The sequence below is a fragment of the Pongo pygmaeus genome, chromosome 1 (assembly GCF_028885625.2).
Source record: "Pongo pygmaeus isolate AG05252 chromosome 1, NHGRI_mPonPyg2-v2.0_pri, whole genome shotgun sequence".
In the NCBI taxonomy this organism is placed as follows: domain Eukaryota; kingdom Metazoa; phylum Chordata; class Mammalia; order Primates; family Hominidae; genus Pongo; species Pongo pygmaeus.
This window is the reverse complement of record NC_072373.2, coordinates 120,981,015-121,009,012: the sequence shown is the minus strand read 5'-3', so window position 1 is coordinate 121,009,012 and position 27,998 is coordinate 120,981,015. Positions and strand designations below refer to the sequence as shown.

At 42.4% G+C, this 27,998-nt stretch overlaps 3 protein-coding genes across 8 annotated transcripts in view; 2 read left to right on the top strand and 1 right to left on the bottom strand.

The window, feature by feature from the left end:
• FNDC7 (fibronectin type III domain containing 7) overlaps nt 1–21,009 on the top strand; it is a 29,562-nt gene extending 8,553 nt beyond the window's left edge. The window contains exons 5-13 of the mRNA XM_054502515.1: nt 886–1,143; nt 4,285–4,539; nt 6,328–6,585; nt 7,148–7,402; nt 9,202–9,456; nt 11,522–11,782; nt 15,759–15,788; nt 20,029–20,097; nt 20,181–21,009. Coding sequence (XP_054358490.1) covers nt 886–1,143; nt 4,285–4,539; nt 6,328–6,585; nt 7,148–7,402; nt 9,202–9,456; nt 11,522–11,782; nt 15,759–15,788; nt 20,029–20,060 — 1,604 coding nt within the window. The 3' untranslated portion in view covers nt 20,061–20,097; nt 20,181–21,009. The remainder of the gene's footprint in view (nt 1–885; nt 1,144–4,284; nt 4,540–6,327; nt 6,586–7,147; nt 7,403–9,201; nt 9,457–11,521; nt 11,783–15,758; nt 15,789–20,028; nt 20,098–20,180) is intronic.
• On the bottom strand, nt 671–25,175 carry LOC129006723 (uncharacterized). Of its 4 annotated transcripts, XR_008492277.2 has the most exons (5): nt 24,031–24,599; nt 20,328–20,430; nt 5,571–5,695; nt 3,764–3,811; nt 671–1,222 (listed from the first exon to the last, which is right to left on the bottom strand). XR_008492277.2 is itself a non-coding variant. In XM_054437126.2 (2 exons), exon 1 carries the CDS (start codon nt 25,093–25,095, stop codon nt 24,388–24,390), a length of 708 nt encoding a protein of 235 aa, XP_054293101.1. In that variant the 5' UTR covers nt 25,096–25,175; the 3' UTR covers nt 20,107–20,430; nt 24,031–24,387. The 4 variants fall into 4 exon arrangements, 1 of the variants encoding a protein (XP_054293101.1); XR_008492372.1 differs by lacking the exon at nt 5,571–5,695 and having other exon boundaries at nt 3,768–3,811; nt 24,031–25,026; XR_008492311.2 differs by lacking the exon at nt 5,571–5,695.
• STXBP3 (syntaxin binding protein 3) overlaps nt 24,571–27,998 on the top strand; it is a 68,857-nt gene continuing 65,429 nt past the window's right edge. Inside the window, exon 1 of one of the 3 annotated variants that reach the window (XM_054503571.2) lies at nt 24,571–24,710. In XM_054503571.2, coding sequence (XP_054359546.1) covers nt 24,662–24,710 — 49 coding nt within the window. In that variant the 5' untranslated portion in view covers nt 24,571–24,661. Of the gene's footprint in view, nt 24,711–25,161; nt 25,181–27,998 lie in introns of those variants that run through there. The other 2 variants (XM_063664579.1, XM_063664578.1) reach the window with 2 other exon arrangements.

Genomic DNA, 27,998 nt, shown 5'->3' with positions numbered 1-27,998 from the left:
TAGAGCGAGGCTCCGTCTCAAAAAAAAAAAAAAAAAAAAAGCCTTCTCTGTTTGCCCCAGACATGTCCAGAGGATGCTGGTCTCTGCTCACAGACTGTTTAAGCAGTTTCCTAAGGCCTGCTGCGTGGGCGTTATTACAGTACAGATTCCAAAGAACTGAGGCCAATTTCTCCCCTCCCCAGGCCAGGACACCTTCTTACGCTTTTTTAATGTGGTAACTCTTAAGAAAGGAAGGTATATTTACAAGAATGTAGGGTTAAGTGTTTTGGAGACACTAAAAGACTGCCTTAATATGTATGCATCACACTTGATACCTTCCTTCCTTCCTTTTGATAATGAATAGAAAGAAAATCTGCTCCTCTAAAACAATTATGACCGAAAAGCTATTGCAGTAAAAGTTGTAGCAGATGTCAAAAGTAACGAAGGGATATGTTTAATTTCATTGATCAATAACAGAAAATATTTGACCTATCACTTAATAATAACATGCCCACATAGCCCTTTTAGTTCTCCCCATTTATAATTTCATTTAACTATTTTAACTACTTATTAAATAATGCATTAATTCATTCAAAATATGTCTTTTGGCACCTATAGGTCTTAGGCATGGATCTTATTAGATCTATTTACATATGAGAAAAAATTAAATAACAAAAAAGGTAAATAATATGGGGTCAAGATCACACAGTTTATTATGAGTTTGCATAATAGCAGATGAATTACCAGTTCCCAGGCATCATCCTAAATCCCAATTTTATGCTTTGAACACTTGTAATTATCCAACTATTGGGTACCTTATCCTCCAGGCTCTGAAACATTGTTATGCCAACTCTTACTTAGTTTGTAAGGCTACTACAAAATCTTAATTGTTTCTCAAAAATGTAGGTCCTCGGGCCCCTGCCAACATTCAAGTCTCTTTCGATAGTGGAGCTCTGAAGGCATCTTTTTCATGGGCACTGGCAGAAGGAGCTTTCAATTATACTGTGATGGCTTTGAGTGACTCTTCAGAGCTGACCTGCAGTACAACTTTCAGTTCCTGCACCATCTCTTCCCTCCAGTGTGGAACTGAATACTCGATTTCAGTTTTAGCAAGTAATGATGCTGGATCTAGCAAATCATCTTCAGCAGTGACCTTGAAAACTGGTATGTAAACAAGAGTGAGACTGGCTTGCAGCAGTGACTGCTGTAAAGGAGACGTTCACTGACAATGTTTCTGAATACTCTGGAAAAAATGAAAATGAAAGCCTGGTCTAAATGAAAGCATTGATTTAGACATTCTCATGAGTTTGAATAATATTGATAGTGAAGAGAGATATTGTGTATTGCAAAAAGCACTTTTTGGAAAATTAGGAGGCCTGGTTTCTATTCCAGATCTTTCATTAATTAGTTTTTTATTTTTCCTTTCTAAAGCCGTGAAAATTCTAAGATGTGGTTTGAGTTGTACACAGCTCTAACTGTGCATACAGATAACTGTGTCTTCTTTACATCATGTCTCATGTCCTAGGCTTGGTGGGAGCAGCCATTTTTTAAGAAAAAGATAGGATATTTCTAGTTCTGAACATGTGTTTAGATATTTTTCCATTTTCATTCTTATCAGAGAGATAATCACATACACATGTGGAAGTTGACTCCTCTATTTAGAAATATCTATGTGTCTTGGGGATGGAAACTAACACTTAATGAAACTAACACTTAATGAAGACCTACTATGTCTCTGGCACTATAAGTATATTAATTCATTTAAATCTTATGACAACTCAGTGAGGTGGGTTCTATTATCTCTTTTTTTAGATAAGAAAATTGAAGCTCAGAAAAGTTAAATAATTTTCCCAAGGGCACACCGATAATAAGCGGTAGAGCTGAGATTCAAGCTGCTCAAGTTTCCCTAATTCCAATGCTTAAAGCCAAAGAAAGTGTTGACAATTACAATAATATCTACTTTATCTAACAGTCAGTTATGTCATCCTAAGTTTAAAAAGCTTCTGAACAGAAAGAAAACAAGCTGTCACCAAGTTGATGCACTCCATTCCACAGGAAAAAAAAATAAAGCTATTCTTTCAGGCCCGCACTCTGTTATAGTTATGTTAAATTAAGGTCAATGATAACAAACTTGATGATTTGGCTTCTCTTTTGACAACTGTGATTTAATGTGAATGGTACATTAGAAGTGATTATGAGGACAAAATAGCTGAGAGTGGGAGAAGAGAGAAAAAACACTTTCAAAAGCATAGCAGTTCTGAGTTACGCAGCTAGGCATTTAATGCAGGGGAGAACCATGCAGAGTTTTTTAATCTTGGACACACATTAAGAGCATCTGGGGAGCTTTTATAAAATCCCAATACCCAGGTCCCACTTAAGACCAACTGGAGTTGCTGGGAATAGAATTTGGATATGAATAGTTTGTAAAAGCTCCTCAGTTGATTCTACTATGGAGTCAGGGTTAAGTGCCATTGAAATAGTCCTTCACACTTACAGGTCCAGGATGTTCTAAGGCAGTTTGTGTATAACACAGTCATGATCATGGGGATGACCTTGACTTATTAATAAAAGAACTATGTTTACAAAGTACTATGTGTCTCCTGGGGCCCAGAAGTGTGTAATATATTTTGGGAAGATTTCCACTAGAGAAAACTAAAATTTTAAAAGCTTAGCACTTGAATGAACAAACTTTACTTGAATTCATTCTTTCAGAAGATTTTGTTCCATCAATAAATGAGGCATTATGTGGATAAATGAGGTATTGCCTTAACACAGAGAAACAGTCAATATTAACCAAATCAATACATGCCTGCTTTTGACATAGTCTAGCATTTATTGTGTGAGATAAATTTTAGGACATCTGAGAATGTCTCCTGAGTTTGTACTGAGTTATACATACTATTTGATTTGTTCCTTATTCGTAGCATCTAGTATCTTAACTCTATGCTTAAGATGCTCCCTGGAGGACGTAATGGGCATGAGAATGTATTCTGTCATTCAGTGCATGAGAGGCTGCAGTTAGAAAAACTTTCCAGGTTGCACACGGAGGCTCATGCCTGTAATCTCAACACTTTAGGAGACCGAGATGGGTGGACTGCTTGAGTCCAGGAGTTCAAGACCAGCCTGGGCAACATGGCTAGACCCCGTCTCTACAAAAAATACAAAAATTAGCTGCTCATGGTGGCATGCACCTGTAGTTCCAGCCACTCACGAGGCTGAGGTGGGAGGATCACCTTAGCCTGGGGGGCAGAGGTTGCAGTGAGCTGAGATCGCACCACTGCACTCCAGCCTGGGTGACAGAGTGAGACCTTGTCTCCAAAAATTAATTAATTAATTAATTAAAAAATAAATTTAGGCTGGGCGCATTGGCTCATGCCTGTAATCCCAGCACTTTGGGAGGCTGAGGGGGGAGGATCACTTGAAGTCAGGAGTTCAAGACCAGCCTGGCCAACATGGTGAAACTTCGTCTCTACTAAAAGTACAAAAATTAGTTGGGCATGGTGGTGCACACCTGTAGTCCCAGACACTCGGGGGGCTGAGGCAGGAGAATCACTTCAGCCCGGGAGGTGGAGTTTGCAGTGAGCCGAGATCACATCACTGCGCTCCAGCCTGGGCAACTGAGTGAGACTCTGTCTCAAAAAAATAAATAAATAAAATAAAAAATAAATTTAAAAAAATAGTTTTTTTTAAAAAAGAACTTTCCATGCTATGGAGGCTTTACAGATAAGCCCCCAGAAAGACCCAGCTCCATTCCTTCCTGCTTATGTTATCTTAGACAACTTACCAACCTCTATAAGCCTCAGTTTCCTCAATTGTAAAATGATGATAGTTGCTGGAAGAATTAGAGAACATATTAATATAAAACACAATGAATGATGTCTGTATTTTAATCTCTAAAACAGGTAACTTCTGGGATATTCATTATTCCACTCAAGCCAGACTAGCTTCATCTCTGGATGAAGTTAAATATTTCAACAAATAATCTAACAATGAAAATTTGTATGTCTTAAGATGACTATGAATCTCTGATGGCTCATTATTTCAAACAATATTTCATATAACAAGAGAATGTAAGAGGTCATTAAAATTTGTTGTAGTGGTTTGGGGCCTATAACATAGCCTTTGGTCCTATAAAGAAAATCTTCTAATGCTTCCAGTGCACAGTTTTGCATTTTGTGTACCAAATTCAATCTGTCACAAAGCTCAGAGTTGCTGATTTGGGTTGTACTGAAATCTTGGATAATTGCAAAGATGTGAAGAAAATCTCCTGCAGTAGTCTCATGTTTATTATTGATCATTTCCTAGTTGCTTGTGCACCTGGAAGAGTGACGATCCAAGAAGATCCCCCTGGCCACCTGTCTGTGGCTTGGTCCAATGTAGATCTGGGTGACTACTATGTGGTCTTTGTGAAGAGTGATGACGGCTTGGAAGTACACTGCAACACATCTCTCACTCAGTGCAACTTCTTATCTGAGTGTGGCTTCACTTATTTTATTAGTGTTTTTGCCTATAACAAGGCAGGGCAAAGTCCTTTGGGTGACATATTCAATTATACCACAGGTAAGTCCCATTTGATGTTTGTCAAGGGAGTTCTGAGATCGCTAACCTCAGCAGCAGAATGGATCACCTATTTCACTTATTGACTTACCACCTGGGAGTCATTCTAGAGCCAAGAACAGAAAGTAATCTCTTATCTCACATTCTTTCCAGACTAGGGAATTTTGGCTTTGTGGACCTAAGCATAACTAGACTGCAAGGTTTGGGAGTGAAAAGAGGAGAAAGAATGTAGTTGTTCAACCTTGCTCTGAAAGATTGAACTCTCCACAAAGATGTACTCAGTGAGTGTTCTAGCATGTGCTGTTGCCAAAGAGAAGGCAGTGCCTCTGTTTCAGGAGGTCACTCTTTCCCTGAGACCAAGACAGACATACAATGGCCAAGATGCTACATGGTGTGGAGGGCTTTGGAGTAGGACACCTGGGTTTACACCCTAACTTGACCACTAATTCATTCCTTCAGTGAGGATAATGATGCCCACCTTGCTAGTTCCTTAGTATCCTCCACTGCAAAATGGGACAAATCATGGGAACATGAATGTAAAAAGGTCTTGTGTGTGACAAGGCATGATGCAAATATTTTTATTATTAGCATCACCGTTGCTGTTGCTATTATTCTCCTCCACTAGGCTTGCATCTTGTACAAGGCAGGAATTATGTCTTATTTATCTCTTCATCCTCAGTGCTTATAATAGTGTGATCAGCATATAGGAGATGCTCAAGTTTTGAAGAATGAGTGGAGTGATTTGAAATTAAATAACTACATTACAAATAAGAATACTCAAACATAATTATGTAAAAGTCTAGTTGAATTACAGTAAATTTTGACAGGATGAGGGATCTAAATCATTGGTGCCTTTGGAATGTGGAAAAAGAGGCTATCAATAAGGTCCTAACACGAGAGGGCCCTCCAGAGTGGCCTTGAACTGGATCTTGAAGGATGAATGGGAATGTAGGTGGGGCAAGAGCATCCCAGGGAAACTCCAAGCTGAGTCAGACATTTGCCAGTGGGGTTCTTTAGGGTCTCTTAAGACCTACCTATATATGGCCGGGCACAGTGGTTCACGCCTGTAATCCCAACACTTTGGGAAGCCGAGGAAGACAGATCACTTGAGATCAGGAGTTGAGACCAGCCTGGGCAACATGGAGAAACTCTGTCTCTGCTAAAAATACAAAAATTAGCTGGATGTGATGGTATGTGCCTGTAATTCCAGCTACTCCAGATGCTAAGGCCTGAAAATCATTTGAACCCAGGAAGCAGAGGTTGCTGTGAGCTGAGATCATACCACTGCACTCCAGCCTGGGTGGCAGAGCAAGACCCTGTCTCTTAAAAAAAAAAAAAAAATCTTCTTATATTACTATGACCCCTACCCCCCAGTCTTATTTGGTTTAGTGTCTGGAAAGGCTGACAGGATCTGAGAAGGTGGACTGCATATGATTTTACCAGGCAGAAGAGGGGAATGACTTTCCAGTGGAGGAGTCAGCAATCTTCTCTGCATAGAGAACAAGGGCGCACGTGGCGTGGGGGAATTGAGGAGTCTGGTGTGGCAGGGAGTGGGGGGAGTACAGCTGAACCTTATAGCTTGTAATGACCTTCAATGTTATGCTGAGGATTTACCCTCTATGTGGTGACAATTAGGCCAAGATTGGACCTTGACAGACCTATAGGGAGTCACTGTAATCATTAGGGAGGGCAGTGACAGAGGCTCTGGGCATGGGAGGTCAGGACTCAGTGTCCCCCCTGGCTGCATTGCTCTTGATGGGACTGCCATTTTCCCTCTGCTCCTGCTTTCAGCTCCCTGTTGCCCTAGTGACATTAACCCCGTGTTGGTGTCCAGTGACAGAGTTCAGATTGTCTGGTCTCCTGTCCGTGGTGCCGAACTGTATGAAACCAAGGCTGTAGATGGGTACAACATGGTTGAGTGCAATGACACTGCTCCCGCGTGCACCCTTTCGGCTCTAGAGTGTGACACCAAGTACAACATCACGGTGTATTCATTCAGTGAAGTCCGAGGCAGCAATATGTCATGTACTCCCCAGTTCATAACCACAGGTAAGGCACAGCTATCATTCCACTCACTGGTGTCTGAATGATTCACCCCAGCTGTGAGCCTCAGGGTGGGCATTCAGTGAGACCAATAAAAAGGTTAAATCCCATTAATCAATCTTAGTGGAGACCAAGACAGCCCCCGTTGTACGAAGGAGAGGCAGAGGAGAAGGCAGAAGAGGAAAGTGGAAAAAATGAAAACAAAAAGGGAGACCGTGGGGAGAGTAGAAGGTTTTGCCCATGATTACTTCAGCCATTCAGTTCCTCCTATCTTTGAGGGGCCTGCCTGTACTCACACCATGAAGGTGTGTAAATATATTTCTTACTTTTGCTTTTGGAGTTCACAATGCCCTTAAACATTTTCCAGCTAGTCCAGTACTCTATGAACCCAATGCCCTGTGTTAATGTCAACAGTTTTCCATGCATAGGCACTATGAATTTGGCCTACATGCATGACGTGGTTGAAAACTATGATGATCTCACTGGGGGCAAAATCAATTTTAGACCAAACGGCACATGTGATATTTTTGACTCATGCTGTTTCAATTAATACTGTAAAATCTCTTAGCTCCTTGCAGTCCTGAAATAAAAAATGTTTCAAGGGATGCATTCTCCATGATTAATGTGCACTGGCGATCCACTAATGATGACGCTACTTACACGGTGACTGCCCAGGGGGAGAAAGGACTGTATCAGTGCAGCAGCATGGAAGAGTCCTGTACCATGTGGGGCTTGCCCTGTGGCTCAGTGTTCTCTGTCACTGCTGTGGCAGAAACACAGGCAGGACGGAGCCTGCCCAGCTACAGTGTGCCCCTGGAAACAGGTATGTAGCAACCACTAGCCTGAATGTTCACTTCAGTGGGGTCCTTAGAAAGTGTTTCAAGACATGAACTTCCTTATTTAATCTACCCTCAGTGCAACAGAAATACACTAAACTCAGAGACATTTCAAAGAGTCCTGGTCATAGAAAATAAAATTTTCAATATTTTACAAGTTCTGTAAAAATATCCTCAAGACTAGTATATCCATTCACTGGCATCAGAGAAGGAATACTTACTCATTCTGCAAAACAATTATTTGAATTCATATTCCCCTATGATATAATCTATTGAAACAGCTAACAAATGAGTAGCCAAATGAGCTGGGTTGTTACTTATTTCTTTGGCTAAGCCCTTTCAAATTTTTCTCTTTAAAAAATGCTTTCTGGCTGGCGCAGTGGCTCACACCTGTAATCTCAGCACTTTGGGAGGCCGAGGCAGGCGGATCACGAGGTCAGGAGGTCGAGACCATCCTGGCTAACATGGTGAAACCCCGTCTCTACTAAAAACACAAAAAATTAGCCAGGCGGGGTGGCGGGCGCCTGTAGTCCTGGCTACTCAGGAGGCTGAGGCAGGAGAATGGCGTGAACCCGAGAGGTGGAGCTTGCAGTGAGCTGAGATAGCACCACTGCACTTCAGCCTGGGCAACAGAGCGAGATTCCGTCACAAAAAAAAAAAATTTCTGACTTTCAGTTTCCTGATAGGTAAAGGGGAGATAATGGCCTCATAGGGTGGCTATGAGTATTAAGTTGACTAACGCTGCAAAGCACTTAGCATAGTGCCTGATGCACAGCAAGAGCTCCATAAGAGAAAACTACTATTACAGCGTAGCATTGTGTATGAATGAAACATGGCAAATCACTTCAAGCCTGTGGACATTAGTTTTTCTTATATACAGTGATAGATGGCACTTTGGACTATAAAAGTTGAGATACCTAAAAAAAAGAAGCCAGCAGTAAGATAGAGACCATACAAAATACTGCATACATGAAGATGTTAGGTATCCTATATTCTGGGTAATGAGTCCCTGAAAAATCAAGGTGGTTGTGGTATTTTAGGCAGCTAAGAAATCAAGCTTTTATATCAGTGATGTACTATGAAATTTTCAAGAAAGCCAAATTATACTTAATTGCTAATGCTATGAAATGTTCTATTGGGAGAAGTGAATGCAACCATTACTTTGAAATTTGCAGTTAGAATTGTTGAAGATGGGCCGGGCGTGGTGGCTCACACCTGTAATCCCACCACTTTGGAAGGCTGAGGCAGGCAGATCATGAGGTCAAGAGATCGAGACCATCCTGGCCAACATGGTGAAACCCTGTCTCTACTGAAAATACAAAAATTAGCTGGGCATGGTGGCACGCACCTGTAGTCCCAGCTACTCGGGAGGCTGAGGCAGGAGAATCGCTTGAACCCAAGAGGTGGAGGTTGCAGTGAGCTGAGATTGCACCACTGCACTCCAGCCTGGCAATAGAGTCAGACTCCATCTCCATCTCAAAAAAAAAAAAATTGTTGAAGATAGGGGCAACAAAGGATTTCTTTCTTATTCTGAAAAAAAAATGGTGGAAACCTTCAACACCCAGTTGGTGCAGTGCATTCTTGGGGAAAGCACCCACTATATACAGTGAATGTTACATGATGCATCAGAGGGAATGAACAAAAGGAATTTTTTTATTAACAATGGAAAGTTGGGGAATGTAGGATATTGAGTGAAACACAGGCAAAATACCATTCTTTGTCATTTTTCACAAATAACCTTCAGTGGAAATAAATCTCCAATTCTTTTTCTTTTATCCCATTTAAGTGCCGTGCTGTCCAACTGGTCTGACAGTAACTCAAATCACCCAGTCAGTAATCAACGTGAGCTGGACTATTGGGAGAGTGGCTCAAACCCATGTTGCAGTTCTGAAGTCACACACTGGACAGTCTAAGTGTCACACTCATCAAAACCACTGCCTCCTGGGATGCATCATATGTGGCATCAATTACACAGTGACATTAAAAGCAATTAGTGCCACTGGGTTGACTGCAGATTGCTCCTACCAAAGTTATTTCTCTGGTAAGTGAACTCTAGCTCCAGAATAGCAGTAAGGACTTGACTATTATAAGCCTTTCCTCCTCACTTAAAAAGATGCTGCATCTCCACCTAGTTTGCATTATAAACTCAGATTACTTTCTAAAATGGTTATAGTTTCCCTTTGACTTAGAACCTCAAAGCTTCAGAGGCTTCTGTTGGTAGTTGGTGAATTAACTCCCCTAGTAACAATGTTCATGTAGGCTTTTTCTGAAGGGACGATGTATCTTTATACGACACAGCTACTTGCAACACAGAGTAACGCAGCCTGGCAGAGTTTTCTGAAAGCTAAATCACACATTCTGTTTGGTTTGCATTTTTTCCTTCTCATTATTATTGTGCTGCTACCTCTCTTTTCTAAGCTTCTTCAGCTCCTTCAATGGTTTCTTATTTCAACAGGCTAAGAGAGCAAAGGCATCTGTCTACTGACAGTATTGTACCTTGTTCTTCACAAAGACCACACCATTAGGGAATAGCAGGGGAAGGTAAAAACAGTGCAAGGTTACCAAATCTCTTGCATGATTCTAATCCACTGAAGTGGCTGCTTGTAGCATGGTTTTCCTAAAACTCGTGAGGATGCTTCCTAGGCTTAAGGAGAAAGAGCACAATGATAAGTTACATCTGCCTGGGGCATGGGATGGAAGAGTTGGAATAAAATTTTGGCATCCTAGAGGCAGTAGAAAGAGTCTTAACTCGGAGTCAAAATTAGACATGGCTTCTTACAAGCTGTGTTGCCTAATCTTCCCTGATTCTGTCTCCTCATTGAAAAAGACAGGAATAGTAATATTTTCCTTCGAAGTTGTTTTGAGAATCAAAATAAATCATAATGTGAGAACATTCAGAACATGCTCCATGTATGTCAGCTGGTGTGTACTTTCTTTTGACCCATTATCTTGTATTAGATTTACTGCCTAAGTTCTCACCTTGATATCCAGTTCTCAGAATATGACCCATTGCTTATTCTTTTAAGAATAAATCAAGCAAGCTTGATTATAATAACTTTTAAAAATTATACAGTAGGATCTTTAACTTACTTACTAAGGAATCCATTTGATGCCCTTATTGGCACCTAATGTGTGGCTCGCTCAAGGTATTTAGAAAAGGAAAAAAGTACTAATCAGCTACCATGGATGAAGTGTGGACCAGCAAACTTGGTCACTGGCATGTTGTATAAATGGCTGCACCCAAAGTGTCATGCTACTCATCTCGGCAAAATTGGTTCTTCAATTAAGGCTGAATGCAGTTAATTATATTTAAGTTTAAGTCCACCAAAATCAAATAAAACTAGGGCATTATGAGGGATCTTGACAAGGATTCTGTGCCTTTGACTCACAGTTTGAATCATGTACAATATGTATCTGCCAATTTTTGGACCTTTCTGACTCATCATTGTTCTATATTAAAAATTCATACTGCACACCACCTTCACACATGGACTTCTCTCTCTCTCTTTCTTTCTTTCTCTCTCTCTCTTTCTTTCCCTCCCTCCCTCTCTTTTCTCTTTCTTTCTTTCTTTCTGTCCGTCTGTCGGTCTTTCTTTCTTTCTTTCTCTTTCTTTTTTTTAGACAGGATCTAGCTCTGTCACCTAGGCTGGAGTGAGTGCTGTGGCACAATCATAGCTCACCACAGCCTTGAACTCCTGGCCTTAAGCCATCCTCCTGCCTCATCCTCCCAAGGGGACCACAGGTGTGCACCACCACAACTGGCTAATTTTTTTTTTTTTTTTTTTTTTTGTAGAGTCAGGATCTCCCTGTGTTGCCTAGGCTGGTCTCAAACTCCTCGGCTTAAGCGATCCTCCTGCCTTGGCCTCCCAAAGTGCTCGGATTATAGGCATGAGCCATCATGCCCAGCCACCCATGGATTTCTGATTATGTGGCCCACCATGGAAATAACTTGAGTACCCCTTCAAATCTTGCTCTGATCTAACCAGTAATTAATCCTGTTACTTAGACTAGTTTGCTTATATTTTTTCCCTGCAGTAATCAAGGCCATTTTTGGATGATGGTGGAATAAAACAAGTGATTTTGTGTTTGTTATTTTTATTGCCTAGGTGCCTGCTGCCCTTTGGGGGTGAAATTATATAGGCTGGGCCCTAATGGCATCCGGATCTACTGGCAAGCCTCCAGGGGCTCTGCCAATTACAGCACTGACCTCTATGGCTCCAAAGGCATTTTCACGTGCACCCCCAATGCTGGCCTCAGTTTCTGTGATGTTACTGAGATACCCTGTGGGGATGTATACACTGTGATGGTCTCACCAGTTACTGAAACAGGATTGAAGCTTACTTTCTGTCCAAAAAAAATATATTCAGGTAAAGCAAGTTATGACAGTTTATCTAAAACTAACCCTGAACTCGTATCTGTGAATTAAGATGCAATCAAACTTCTTTACTATGTATGAAGGGCACAGGGGGTATAAAATTTCTTTCTTTCTTTTTTTTTTTTTTTCTGAGACAGAGTCTCACTCTGTCGCCCAGGCTGGAGTTCAATGGCACGATCTTGGCTCACTGCAACCTCCGCCTCCCAGGGTCAAGTGATTCTCCTGCCTCAGCCTCCCTAGTAGCTGCGATTACAGGCACCCGCCATCATGCCTGAGTAATTTTTGTATTTTTGTAGAGATGGGGCTTCAGCATATTGGCCAGGCTGGTCTTGAACTCCTGACCTCAGGTGATCCACCTGCCTCAGCCTCCCAAAGTGCTGGGATTACAGGCATGAACCACTGCACCCAGTCGAGGGTATAAAATTTCTACACAGCACAGGCAGATTCTGGCTGTGGAAGACCCCAAGATTCTTTGGAATTGTGATGCTTTATTATTATTTAATTTAGAGATTATCTTCTCTGTCCCACTCTTCCCCTTCCTAAAAAGGACTAGATGCTTGGTGCTTAACTAGTAAAGCAAATTTAAGATAATTTTCTGCTTTGAGATTTAGGGATAGATTTTTTAACATAGTCTTACTAATAATGATAGACATCCTGGGATGTTGGAAATTAGGAAACTTGAACTTTTATTTGCACAGACTGAGAATTATGACTGAGGAAAAGTTAGAGGATCAGAAAAAATGAATTTTTTAAATCACAAGCTAGGCTTGGCAATATGAGTGGGCAGACAGTCTGTGATCACAAAACATGGCTGTCAGCAACTACCATCTCACCAGAGCTGGCAGGAAAACACTAGCAATTCTCAGCTCTGTGTTCCAGCACCTTCTGCTATCTTGCCCAGGGCACAGTCATATATTTTTCATATATTCCTAGAAGAAAAGAGATGATGAAGCCCTAGAATTTTGCAGGTGAACACAGAAAAAAGAATAAATATTGGCTCACAAGCCCTTACTGATAGCCAGAATCTAAAATTTCGAATGATGTGTAGGTGACAGGAGGTTCAGGATGGCCCTTGGTGATGGAAGGAGGACAGTTCCTCCCAAGGGGCTGTTCTCATTGTCCCTGGCTGTCATGCTCTGATTCCTTGTTTTTCCATTATTTGGTCCACAGGACAAGCTGGCCCAAAGCATAGTCCTATGGGAAGGGACAGGAATAGGTTCCTGGAGTAAGGATGAGCTCTTAGGAAAATGAGTCTACAGCTCAATAACAATACTGCATCATAACTGCATAATACTTTATAATTTATCCAGTGGTTTCATATTACAAATCTCATCGAATGCTCAAAATATGCTATGCTGTAGGCTCAACATATTTCATTATCTCCACTTTATAAATGAGAAAACTGAAGCTCAGAGGCTCCCAGATCTCTGTCTACAACTCTTCTCTTCTCCTGACCCCTGAATCCATATTCAAATTTGATACCTCCACCTGGAGGTGCCCAGGCATTTCAAACCCCTCAGGGGCAAAAGGAACTCCTGATCCTCTGCTGTTTCTGATCTTCCTCCTATTGTCCTTGTTTCAGGTACATTAGCTAAAAACCCTGGAGTCAGCTTCTGTCTCCCTCACCCTCCATATCTAAGTAATCTTGAATTCTCGTCCTGGTCACCTTCATAATGGTTCCTAAATCCAGAGTCTTCTCTTCATTTCCACAGCTACTGCTATGCCTCAGGCCCTCACCACCTCTCGCCTAGACTACTGCACCAGTCCCATCTCCCTGTCCTTACTCCAGCCTCTGTAATGTTACCAGAGTTATCATTCCAGGACACTGGTCCAATTGTGTTACTTTTACGCTGCCACATCTTCAAAACTTTTCCATTTCCCCATAAGATAACATTCAATCCTCTGGGCATGGTGTTCACAGTCCCTTATAATCTGTCCCCTGTCTACTTATACCTGCACTGTTCAATAGAAATTTAATATGTGCCATGTATGAAAAATTAAATTTTCTAGTAGCCATATTAAAAAAGTAAAAAGAGGTGAAATTAATTTCATAATATATTTTAGTTAATCCAATATATCCAAAATATTATCATTTCAACATCTAATCAATATAAAAATTATTAATAGATATTTTGTATATTTTTCATACTGTCTTTGAAATCTGGTGTATCTTTTGTACTTATAGTACATTTAGTTCAAACTAGCCACATGTTCAATAGCTACTTCAGTGTCCACTGTACTGGACAGAGAAATTGTTTTTTTTGTGAGGTTTTTTTGTTTGTTTTTTAATTGAGAAAGGGCCTTGTTTTGTTGTCCAGGCTAGAGTTCAGTGGTGCAATCACAGCTCACTGCAGCCTTGACCTCCTGGGCTCAAGCAATACTCCTGCCTCAGCCTCCCAAGTAGCTGGGACTATAGGCATGCCCCACCATGCTTGGCTAATTTTTAAAATTTTTTTGTAGAGGCAAGGTCTTGCTTTGTTGCCCAGGCTGGTCTCGAACTCCTGGGCTCAAGCAATCCTCTTGCCGCAGCCTCCCAAAGAGCTGAGATTATAGGCATAAGCCACTGTCCCCGGCCTGAAAAGAGAAATTCTAGGCTCATTCCACAACATCCGTCCTGAGAGGACTCTATTCTGTAGTCTAGGCGTCTGGCATCATTCACGGGTGCCTGCTCCTGCCACACACACCTCCTATTCTATGTCATGTTCTGGAGCTACTGCAGTGCTCTTCTCTTTGCCCAGAATTCCACCCCACTTCCACCAAGAGAACTCTACCAGCCCCAATTTTCCTTGTCTGTGAAGCCTTCTCCAATTACCATAAGCAGAGTTAGCCCTCTCTCTCCCTCCTTTATGACCCCACAGCACCCTTATCTGTACTGCAACATATTACTGTGAATTGAATGTGTGTTATTTCTCCTAATAAATGATTATCTATTTGACTCCCAGTACGTAGCACATAACTGTTGCCTGATATATTTTAAATTTAAAAAAGAATGAATCAATGAATTTTTGCGCCTATGATCATACAGCTAAGTGAGTGATGGAAGTCTTTTGTTCTTTCTCCTGCTCCATGCCCACAATTTCACCCTTAGAGAGTCATTCCTCTGAAGGCTGGTTAGCCACCAGAAGTCCTCGTGAGTTAGAACTCAAGTTCTTTGATGGGACGCCATCTCAAGCCTGTAGCCATTTCAGCTTACTAATGTTAGGTATCTAGACTCAAGTTAGGAAATCCTCCTTTGCTCAGTGTCCCTGGTAAAAGCCATACATTTGGGAGATGTTTTTTGTTTTTGTTTGTTTGCAGTATCAGTGATGTCTTAATCTGATAATCAGGACAATATTGTAAATGACAATAACGACTAATATTTATTGAATGCCATGTGCCAGGCACTGTTCTAAGGGGTTTACATGTATTAACTCAGTCCTTATAACAAACCTATCAGCTTGGCATTCTTTTTTTTTTTTTTTTGAAATGGAGCCTTGCTCTATCACCCAGGCTGGAGTGCAATGGCGCTATCTCGGCTCACTGCAACCTCCGCCTCCTGGGTTCAAGTGATTCTCCTGCCTCAGCCTCCTGAGTAGCTGGGATTACAGGTGTGCACAACCATGCCCGGCTAATTTTTGTATCTTTTGGTAGAGATGGGGTTTCACCATGTTGGCCAGGCCGGTCTCAGAAACTCCTGACCTCAGGTGATCTGCCCGCCTGGGCCTCCCAAAGCGCTGGGATTACAGGTGTGAGCCACTGCGCCCAGCTGAGCTTGGTATGCTTATTCTTACTGCTTTTCAGATAAATTGAGGCACAGTGAAGTGACTTGTCCAGGTCATACTGCTAGTAGTATCTCCTCTTATCACCCAAGTTCGTTCTTGTTCATTTTTTGGTTTACTTTCCTTTTATCCTTTCTTAAGTTAAATCTTCACTATCTTAAATACATAAATGAATAGATTTTATTTTAAATGCTTGTGTTTTTATTACAGTAACTTGCTCTGGAAGTACACTTGGAATGGGTAAGTCATTTTTCTCATGGACAAAACAGAACAGGATTTTTGTTGCTCCATTTTGGGGTTACTTAATGAAGTCAGCTGACTTTTCAATTAGAAAGCAAATGCTTTCTTTCTTTGATACCAGGGGCTCCTGCTCTCTTATCCCATAACTTTTTCTCCCCATTATAGTGCCTCCTCTCAGATTCCACCAGTTGAGATGAATTTCTTTGAATTCTAAAGTCTTTTTAGTATTCTAGGATCCTACAGGAAAATGTAAATAGTTTTGGGAGGGGCAGCGGCTTCATCCCTCACACTTCAGAAAGTGATTCCCAGCTCAGCTGTACACTGGAGTCACCTGGAGAGCTTAAAATTAACTGATGTCTGGTTCTGTCCCCAGAAAGTTTGATTTAATGGGTCTGGGGTGAGAGCTGGGCATCAGGAGTTGTAAAAGCTCCTCAGGTGATTCTGAAGTATAGCCAAGGCTAAGAACTGCTACTTTAGAGCCATGCTTCTCAAACTTTATTGTGCACACACATCACCTGGGGCCTCGTTAAAGCCAGATTCTGATTTGGTCAGTGTAGGAAGCGTCTGAGACTGTATTTCCACAAGGTCCAGGTGATGCTGGCGATGCCGAGGCTGCTGGTCTGACCACACATGGAGTAGCCAGGAGTTAGAGAGAATCTGTTAACGGCCTGCAGAGAGCTACGATGTTTGCTCCTGGTTTGCATGAGTGGGTATACCCCGTGGAGAGAGAGGGTGCTGAAAGGGCAGCTGGAATAAAGAGAACCCTCACTGCCTCCTCGGTTTTGCTCGGGGATGATCTTGTCTAGGCTATTTTGGTTGCCCCCACAGAGATGATTCTTGGCAGGGCGGTGGAGATGAGCAAATGGAGCCATGAGTGCTGACCCAGTAAGCAGTGTACACTGCCTCGTGAGGAGTCCTTGCAACAGCCTTTTAGGGGACAGCTTGGTCTGGGACCTTAGGAAAAAATCCCCTGGGAATATTATCAACCCCAAACGACAGAACTTCTCTCCTGCCCCACCCCACCCCTCCCCATTCAGACATGGCTGATTTCAAACAGTGTGAGTGTAAATGAAGCCTTCCTGCCCATAAACCCCACTGGACAGCCTTCCAGTTGGGGCCGGCTCCCCACCCACACCCCCTTCCACTGGCAGGAACTGGGTCTAGAGTCTCCACTCCCTATTCTCTGCCTGGGCTCCCTTCCTCTCCTAGTCTATTGCTTCTCTGAGCACAGCAGGATACACACTTTTCAATTCCTGTCCCACCTGCAGGTCTGAAATAAGCACAATCCTTATTAATTTTTTCAAGAGTTTTTGTTTTCTATGACTACAAAAAGGAACAGATTTGGCTTACTGAAAACAAACTGTGAGGACACTTCTAATTATAAAAAAGTCTCCCAAAGTACTAGAGACCATAAGCCCTGGTCTTCAGTGAAAGGTACATGGACCTAGGTCTACAATCTTTAATCAGTATCTCCCTGAGACATAGAGGTGTGGTAGAAGTGTCCTAGGTCCCCAGGGGAGAGGAGTGGTGTATGGTATGTTGGCCTTGCCTATGATTTTGTTAAAGGAAGAGTTTCAAATAAAAACAAAAAAATAAAAATTTAAAAATATTAAAAAAAAATTAAAAAATGTTTGAAAAGAAAGAATGTCTATGTTTTAACAAAAAACACAAAAGGTGGGGTGGCAAGGAGAGCAGGCATGGTGGCTCATGCCCGTAATCTCAGCACTTTGGGAGACGAAAGCAGGATTGCTTGAGCCCAGGAGTTGGAGACCAGCCTGGCTAACAAAACGAGACCTTGTCTCTACAAAGTGTAAATAAAGTAGCCAGGCATGGTGGCATGTGCCTGTAGTTCCCCTGTAGTCCCAGCTACTTGGGAGGGTGAAGTGAGAGGATTGCTTGAGCCTGGGAGTTCAAGGCTGCAGTGAGCTATGATAGCACCACTGCACTCCAGCCTGGGTGACAGAGTGAGACACCAGCATCACCAGAGAGCTTTTTAGAAATGTACAGTCTTGGGCCCCATCCTGACCTACTAAATCCCCAGGTGATTCGCGCGTGTATTCAAGTTTGAGTAGCACTGCTTAGGTACTGCTCTCAAACTCTGCTGTGTATTAGAATCTCCTGGACAGTTAATGATGAATGCAGAGGCCCAGGCCCTGGCCCAGTGAAGTGCCTCTATATTTCCATCAGGTTGCCAGGTGATTTTGATACACGTGAAGTTTGAGGAGCACTGCTTTAGGTCACTAATGTCCTCTTTTCTGTCCTTCTAGGCTTCAGCTTATTTCACCATTCCCTTCCTTAGCCAGGGCTCAGTCTTTAGCCTGAAATCTGCCACTCTCTTGAAGTAGATACTTGTAGAAATCCTGTAGGAGCCAGGCACAGTGTCACACACCTGTAGTTCCAGCTATTCAGGAGGCTAAGGTAGAGAATCACTTGAGCCCAGATGTTTGAGGCCAACCTTGGCAACAAAGTGAGAGCTCCCTCTGCTCTCAACGCCATCTCTCTAAAAAAAAAAAAGAAAAAAAAAAATCCTGCAAGGCTCTCAAAAAACAAGAGTAAGCCAGATTATCTGAGGGTTTCTAAGGTCATGTGGAAGTCATTATATCTAGGGGGAAATTCTAAATTGCTGTATTCAATTTCAGCATTTCCCCTCCCCAAACACAGGGCAAGTCCAATCAGGTCCCTGGGCTGACATTGGAGCCTCTGGATATGCTAAGAGGAGCCATGGGAATCTTGCTGGTCTAAGACTTTGGGTTTTCTTTGACTCTTGGAGTATCCTAAAGCTTTTCAAACTTTTTTTTTTTTTTTTTTTTGAGATGGAGTTTTGCTCTGTCATCCAGGCTGGAGTGCAGTGGTGCAATCTCAGCTCACTGCAACCTCCACCTCTGGGATTCAAGCGATTCTCACGCCTCAGCCACTTTAGTAGCTGGGATTACAGATGTGCGCCACCACACCTGGCTAATTTTTATATTTCTAGCAGAGATGGGGTTTCACCATGTTGCCCAGGCAGGTCTCGAACTCCTAGACTCATGTGATCCACCTGCCTTGGCCTCCCAAAGTGCTGGGATTACAGGCGTGAGCCACCGCACCGGCCATAAACAGACTTTTTAAGAGAGATCTGGATTCAAATCCTGCCACCATCACTTGCTCTTAGTCAAGTTGTGTAAATTCTCTCTAAGCCTAGGTTTCCTCATCTGAAAATTGGAGTAAATAATAATCCCTCATAAAAGAAAATAAGGATTAAATGAGAATGTAAATTATTGGACACAATAATAGGCTCATAACAACGACTTAATAAATGGTAGTTGTTAATTCATATTCAGTTTAAGCTCATATCACATTCTATTATGTACCAATTATTAACGTTTTAATGTGCTACTTCTAATGAAGATATTTGCATTTTAACCTTGGTCCTCATAATACACTTCCTCATTGATTCTCTGAGTGTGATCCTGGGGCCAAAAGCATCAGCATCAGCTGGGAACCTCTTAGAAATGCAATTTTTCAGACTCTTCCACAGACCCATTGAATCAGAAATTCTGGGGCTAGGGCCCACCCTTCTTTGTTTTAACAAGCCCTTAAAGTACTTCTGATGCATCCTAAAGTACAAAAAGCATGGCTTTAATTCAAGAAAGCTATTTTAATGCTGGAAATTTGATGCAAGTTGGAAGGGAAAGGAAAAAAAAAAAACCTATTTGAGGTGATAGGGGCTCTAACAAGAGGTAGATAGATGGGAGGGGTTTGTGCCTGACATCACACCGTGAGCAGGGGCTGGGGGTGTTCCTTCATCTTTAGGACCCAACATGTTTCAGTGTCACCTGTACATCCTGGGCAACTTTGAGGAAGTTTCCTCTCTGTGACGTACTTAGCAGCTAAACAGGTTTATGTTCTCCATATAAAACTCCCTGAGTCATTAAAAATTTTGGAGTTCCCTGAGGAGCACAGCAAGTTGGTCTGGGGGTGAAAAGGAAAGTTCTTTTGTTTTGAACCAGCGGTCTGGGATTAAAGAGACTCTGGGAGGGTTCATTTGGTGAAGCAGGAGAGAGATTGCTCTGGTTAGAAACTGCTGATCAGTTTGAACACTTTGTCAGTTGTCATAGTTTCATGTTTACTTGCCATGAAGTGCTGCAAAAATAGCATTTCAAATCAACATACACATAAAATCTCAGATACTGGTGCTTTTTAAGAAAATGTCTGCATATTGAATGCATCTTTTACTGCTTCCCTTCCTTACCCTTTTCAGTGATTTATAGAGGGAAGAGAAATGAAGAATGACAAAGTGAGCCCCAGATAAAAACAAAAACTTGACCAAGTGAGTAATGTAAATTGATTTTGTGTGATTTTATGGCAAAGTTTTTTGTCTTTGTTTAAAATGTTTTCCCATTTGTCTTGCAGAGTTGTCTCATTTGTTAGTGATTAGAGATGGAAACGATCTACTAGAATTTAGAATAAAAATGCCTCTAGGATAGGAAAAGCTCCTTTGGCCTTTAGAAGAACAACTCTGACTCTGCTTCCTGAGGGCAAGGTCAGGTGTGTCCTCACCTGCACAGCAGTTGGAGATCTGCTATGTGAGGACTCTGGAGAGAAATGAATCCAGAAAATCCCCTGGACGGCTGCTAGCCTGAGTTGGCACACTGTGAGAACCCTGGAAACAAGAAAGGTCTGCTTAGCAGAAATTCTGAGATTTCACATCCAGACACACCACAGACTTCAACACATCCACTTCATGAGTGTTTTATTGACAACAGCACTTGCCTGCAGCCCCCTCAAGGGCTGGAAATGTTCACTCCCAGAAAGTCAAGCCACCCACATGCAGACAGCACTTATCCCAAGACAAACCTCCAGCAGGACTTCAGTATAGGTTGGAAAGCAGTAGCTGCCAGGGCAACCTGAGATAACAAACGCCCTCATCGCAAGTTAGGAGCAAAGCTGAGCTGTTTGCAGGGTTCACTGAGCCAAAGCATCAGGTGGCGTGACATCCATGGGAGCATCTGGGAAAGCAGAGCTGCCAGCCTGTTGCTAGAAGGATTGCAGTTATGCTTTCTGCATGAGAGAAGATGTCAAATGGAGAGCCTCAAACTGTGGCCGACTGACATACATGCATCTTTTGGGGGGAGGACCATCAGTCTTACTGGCCGTATCCCCGACTCATACTGTAATTACTTTTTTCATCTTTGGAGGGGGAAGGCAATGAAATATAACATAAATCTCTCATACCTAAAAAAGTTTGTCCTTCAAATATCAGTAACCTAATTTAAAAAATGTGAGTAGACTTGTATAACACACACACGCACATGCACACACATAGTTCCAGTGCTTGCTCCCCAAACACATGGCTACGGAGCCAAGAATGTCTGTAGTTAGGAACAACCATAAAACTCTGCCCAGGGGAACTGGACCACGGAATTAGGCTTGAACTGAGCTTGGAAGAAAGAACAAACTTCCCTTTCTGTTCTCTCAACTTCCTATCAATGTGCGCTGCCAGAGAGAACTGATATGCTTTCTATATGAGACTGATCAGAGATACGTAAAGGGTCACTAATAAGAGATCTTCCCCAGAACATCTGTACATGAATGGAGACAAGCCAAAGGTATATATCTCTAAAAATGGAGTTGGAAGCATCAGAGAGCACACCTAATACCCTACAAATACCAAGGCACAGAAAGTGAAATAGCCATCTGCCTAGCTAGGCACCTAAGGCTGAATTGTTTTGGTCAGAATGCCATAGAAGAAAATGTGATCCACAGTGAGTAAAGATAAAATCAGGTTATTTAATGTGTATATAGCACAAACTACCGGCTTGTAAGTGCTCTCCATATGCTCGTTTTATTCTCATAACAACCCTACAAGCTAAGTAGTAACATTATCTCCTTTATACAGGTAGGGAAAAACAGGCCCAGAAAGGTCAAGTAGCCCACCCATGTTCACATGGCTAATCAGTTCAAACACAAAGTTTCAGGGAGAGAAGTAAGTAGCATTGATTAGACCTGCTAATTCGTGCTATCTTTTAGTTAAAATTTTAATTTTAATTCTTATGGGTACATAATAGTTGCATATATTTATGGGGTACATGTGACATTTTGATACAGGTATACAACGTGTAATGATCAAATCAGGGTAATTGGGGCATCCATTACCTCAAGCATTTATCATATCTTTATGTTAGGTACCCATGATATCTTTATGGAAAATATTTCTCTAGATTATTATGGATAAGTGATCACTTATTAGAGGAGATCTGGGAATAGGATAGAGAGTGAGTGATCTGCCCTAACTGAAGTGCGTGTACATTCAACCCTCGGTTATTTTGGCCATTTACCTGCTCTGAATTATACAAAGCAGCTTTTCATCCCTGGCCGGTGTTAGCAGATTTTACCTTCTACTTTGCTGTATCACGTTTAGGGAATCCAAGTTCATTTTTCAATTTGTTTAGGCAAGCAAACTAGAGGAGACGTAGAGAAACTGCTTAGGGAGCTTATGCAAAACTAGGGGAGCCTGGGAGGATAGGCAATTTGGTACACTAGAAAGAGCAATGGCCTTGGAGCCAGATGGATCCAGATCCTAGCTCATTTTGAGATTTTTCATGATTTATTTAACCTCCCTGAGCCTCAGTTTTCTCATACGTAAAATGGCAATGGTCATCTTGCTGGGCTGTTGTGAGGTTTGAGATAATATATTCATATTCAGCACACAAGTGCAATGAAATTGAGGTGTTTGAGGTCACACTGCTAGTAAGAGGCAGATCCAGATTTTGTAGGATGTAAACCTATGCCTACATGCAGTTAAAGACCATGCTTGCTCCACTATTCCGCAGTGCCACCAAGGACTCTGGCCTTCAGGAGCATGAGCCAGAGCTGCACCCCATGTGACCAGAGTCAAACTTCCAACCCAGAGGGACTTTGTATTATTCCCTGGCACTTGGTCATTCTCCTGAAGGGTAAGAGATGGAGGCACCTTATCCATCTCACTCTTCCCTCTTGGTTTGGCTCTTCAGAGCAAGGGGCTTCACCTCAGAAGGGTGAATCTTCCCTGGCACATATTTTTCTTATGGATTGGGGCTTCACCCTGCTAAACTAAGCAGAACCTAACTTAAAATGAAAAGGGAGAGGGAAATCATATGTGCACTTGTTTAAAAAATTGAGCAACTGAATCAATTTAGAGTAGGTTTAAAGGAGGTCAGGGCTCCAGCTTCTATTCTCATATAAGCCTTAAACAGAAAAACCACTCATGCCATAGGTTATACCAGAACCCATTTTATGGCCGTTTTTATTGTTAGAGACAGGGTCTCATTCTGTTGCCCAAACTGGAGAACAGTTGCATGATCATAGCTAACTGCAGCCTGGAACTCCCGGGCTCAAGCAGTCGTCCTACCTCAGCCTCGCAAGTAGCTACAACTCCTCAGCTTGCAGGTGGCATGTGCCATCATGCCCAGCTAACTTTTTTATTAATTTTTTTTTTTTTTTGGTGGAGACAGCAGTCTTGCTATGTTGCCCAGGCTGGTCTTAAACTCCTGGCCTCTATCAGTCCTCCTGCCTAGGCCTCCCAAAGTGCTGGGATTACAGGTGTGAGCCACCACGCCCAGCCTGTTCTTAATTCTTCATTCTCCGTTTCTCTCCTAAAAATTGCAGGTTAGTCCACAGACTACTCTATTGCTTTCCATGTAGGCCAAGCCTGATCTTTGTTCCCACTCCACCACTAAGTGCATCCTTGGCAAGTTACTTAACTTCATTAAGCCTCAGTTTCCTTGTTGTAAGTGTTGCTTTGAGGATCAGTGAGGTAATCTACTTAGCATGGTGCCTGGCATATGGTAAGTAAGCACTCAGTAAATATTAGACATTATTAGTAGTAGTAGTATCTAACCACTTCTACTTCCCTGTGTGACCAATTTGAATCTTTACAGCCACTGGTTCTTTGCAAATCCTTCTAGGAAAGCCTACTTTCTGCCAATGTCATATGGTTATCTCACAGTTAGGGCTCTTAGCAACTAAACTGATCTCACTTACGTTTGATGACTTTGATTTAAAGTCCCAAAGGAACCATCTCAGTAAACAGATCTCTGCCTCAACTTTCTGAGCTCAGATCTCCTCTGTGAATCAACTTTCAACAATAATTTTAGATTCTGAAGCATTAAGAGGCCCTCTCTACATTTGTTGCATAAATTTGTTAAGTGATTATTGTTTTGTTGGTTCATTTATGTATATCTTATCATTAAGGCACTCAATTTTTAAACTAAGTTTTAACTACCTGCAGCATTCCAGGAATTGTGCTCTTTAATTAGATTACAAATTCTTCAGGGGAAAGAGTCGATCTCTCATTTCTTTGAGCTTCCTAAAAGTCCAGCACAGTTCTTGGCACACTGGAGGGTACCTCACAGTTCTACGCAATTACTGTGTCCTTGAAAAAATGAATGAAATAAACATTTGGGGACAGTACATTTTCCATTGGGTAGCTGGGCTGGCTACTGAGTGAAGTCTATTATGAATCGCCCTGCGAAGTGAAGAGTTCTTCTGTAAAGGGGAGGATCCTCCAGTCTTCGTGTATGTGTGAACTCGGAATTTCATAGACGGCCTTGGCTCACGATCGGTTTGGCACTTCGCGTTCCTAGGCCACAGGACGTCGAACCTCGGGCGACAGCAGCCTCCCGCGAGGGGGCGCCCGACTTCCCACGGAGGTTCCACCTGTACTGCGCAGCCTCCGTCCGGGAGTGGGCGGAAATTCCCTTGCTGACGCGCGTGACGACACCGGAGGGCGAGGTCTGCTAGAGGGGGTGGGGCATTCCCCTGCAGCAAGGGGCGGGGCCACCCCAACGCCGCTTTTGCGGCCAAAGTAGGTTGGGAGTGGAAGGTGGTGGCTGCTGCTCCGCAGTGTCGGGAAGATGGCGCCGCCGGTGGCAGAGAGGGGGCTAAAGAGCGTCGTGTGGCAGAGTGAGTGCGGTGGGGTAGGGGTTGAGAGAGGGAAGGCCGGGAGGCTGCCGTGCCGGGCCTCGTTTTGCAGCCCCAACCCAGCGGTCTGATGAGGAGCCGCCGCGAGCACTTGTTGCTTTGGGACCTGTGTGAGGACTTCTTCCTGCTTTCCTGCCCTGCCTCGTTCCTTGCCAGCACCAGGGATGGGCGGGGTGCGACGGGACGCGGCCTTCTCGTTGGCGTCCGGCACCCCCTCGCCTCGGCCGCGCTCTGGCCGCGAAGCTCCGCCCCGGGTGAGCCGCCTGGTCCGGCTTTCCCTCCCGCGGAGCCCGTGAGTGTCCTCGCCCGCGCTCCCCACTCTTCTCCGCTCCCGGCTGCGCTCCACCAGTTGGGGATGTCTCTCCATCCGAGACAATCCGGGCGTTGTTTATTCCGCCCCCATCTCCACCCCACACTGGAGTTTGCAAGGACTGTTTATTCTGCTTATTCGTGTTAGTATCAACCCGTGCTTTTCAAAAAACCTCACTGTTTAACAGACTCCTCTTCCCCTATTCCGAGAGGAGCCTATTTTCTGAAAAGTTCTTGAGAAGGGACCATTGGAATGACCGGTGTCCAGCCGTGACATCTTCCTGCGTAGCCTGGGGAAGAGCCGCTCCTTCCCTTTTCCCTACACTCTCGGGGGCCCCTCCCTACTGTTAGGACCCGACTCATTGGTTACTGATGTTCTGCGGTATCATCCACAGCTTTCATAAACATCGCTCCAAACCTAGGTCTGGCAGGTTAGAGAAAGAATGAAACCACCCAACAGGAATAACCATCATTGTTTGGCATCTCTGAGTTCAAAATAATTATGGCCTAGTAGTGGAAAAGGGAGTAGCATCTAATTAGTATTTCTTAGTCCAACTTGTTGAACAAAAAACAAATGATTTAGTCAGCAGAATTCTGGGAGTTAGAGTTCCTTGTCTAAAATTAAAAATCCAAATCAGTAACTGGGATAGTGCTTAACATATAGCAGGCACTAAGCAAATGTATAAATAGGTGAAAAATATGAAATTATCTTTTAAAAGATTAGATAATTTTAAGGTTGGCATTTGCTTTTTCAAGATTTACATGGCCGACTTAAGATTTGAGTTGTTTTAAAACAATGGTATTTAAATACATTTATGTGAAAATGGGTAACAAATTGTGTTGTATAAATAATTTCCAAGATATATATGTGATTAACATCCGCATGTATGTATTTAAGCCAGTTCTTTACATATTGAATCATAAGCTTTTTCCCTTTTTCACGTTTTCCTTCTGATCCTCATACAGATAAAGACATTGTTTTTATTATCTGTCATTCTGTGACTTCCTTTTTTTTAAACAACTGACATTGACTCAACATTTTTCATGTTGCTTCACAATCTCGTAATTAACATTTTAAATTGCTTTTTAAATACCTTGAGGTGGCAAAAAATTTTGATAGCAGAAAAGAAAAAATTATGGCCAGGTGCGGTGGTTCACGCCTGTAATCCCAGCACTTCGGGAGGCCGGGGCAAGATGATCACCTGAGCCTAGGAGTTCATAGACCAGCCTGGGCAACATAGTGAGATCCTGTCTTAAAAAAAAAAAAAAACAACATAAAATTAGATTTAAAAAATTTTAAATAAAAATAAAATTAATCTTCCAACCTTCCTCTCCAGAGACAATCACTCTTAGGTTTCTTATAAATCCATCCACAAGTTTTTTTATGCAAATACAAGCATGCATAGAATCACATGTTTTTGTTTTATTCATTTATGTTTGTTTTATGTCTTTTTTCATTCTGGTTGCTTTCTCTTTTATTTTGTTGGGCAAAATTTTCTTTTTTTAATTTTTGGATATTTACACAGTCATTTATTTAAATCAGTGTTGAGTATGTACTCTGTTCTTTGGTTTCCTAGAATTGACAATTGAGTGGGAGAAGACAGGTGCACAAGTACTTAATGACTGCTGTATTAGCAGTATGAAATTTTGGAAGAAGAGAGGAAAAAGGAATTATTTTCTCTATGGGAGGAGGTCAGGGAAGGCTCAAGAGGAAGTGACATATAAGATGTTTCTTGAAAGGTAGTAGGATTTTGACAGGCAGAGGGAAATCTATGTCAAACCCTAAAGGTGACAAAGTAAGTGGTTGATTATGGAAGAGGGAACAATTGCTTTTGATCAAGTACAGGGTATTCATTGCAAGGGATAGACGGACATAGACCAAAAGGTAGGTTGGAGCCAGATTATGAAGGGCCTGGTTGCTGTATTATTTAGACATTCTGTAGGCAGTGGGGAACCATTAAAAATGATTTTTTCTCCTCCTTTTTCAAAGAGCAGTCACTAGCATTTCTGGCATTCATTAAACAGTGCTGAGAGGAAGCAATTTTCTTGTTCCTATTTTGAAGAGAAATTACTCTTAAGATTTAATTAAGTATGCCGGGCACGATGGCTCACGCCTGTAATTCCAGCTCTTTGGGAGGCCGAGGTGGGCAGATCACAAGGTCATGAGATCGAGACCATCCTGGCCAACATGGTGAAACCCCATCTCTACTAAAAATACAAAAATTAGCTGGGCATGGTGGCACGTGCCTGTAGTCCCAGCTGTTCGGGAGGCTGAGGCAGGAGAATTGCTTGAACCTGGGAGGCGGAGGTTGCAGTGAGCCGAGATCGCGCCACTGCACTCCAGCCTGGGCAACAGAGTGAGACTCTGTCTCAAAAAAAAAATATATTTAATTAAACGTAATGTTAGTGTGAAGTGTACTAGTGATAAGTGCACAGCTGGATGAGTTTTTTACCCATGTAACTACCATCCAGATCAAGATAAAAGAATGTTTCCAAGCACCCTATGACTGACCTTTCCCAGTTCAAGCTCCACCCTCTCTCCTAGAGTAACCAGTATTCTGACTTTTATCACCACCAAATACTTTTATAATGGTGTCTTTTTACCCTTACACTGTTATGTTTACAAGAAATCCTCCATGCCCTTTACTGTAGTGTTTTCTTTAATAATGAATGGTGTGTGCCTATAGTCCCAACTCCTTGGGAGGCCGAGGTAGGAGGATCGCTTGAACCCGGGAGGTGGAGGTTGCAGTGAGCTGAGATTGCACCACTGCACTCCAGCCTGGGCGACAGAGTGAGCTCCTGTCTCAAAAAAAAAAAAAAAAAGAATAAATATTCAATTTACTACATTTCTACCTAGAAATAATTGCTTTAGTATTTACTTTTGTTTATATTTAGTTGGTCATACACTAGTCCTTCTTTTTGTGTGTGTGTGTGTGTGTGTGTGTTTTGTTTTGTTTTTGA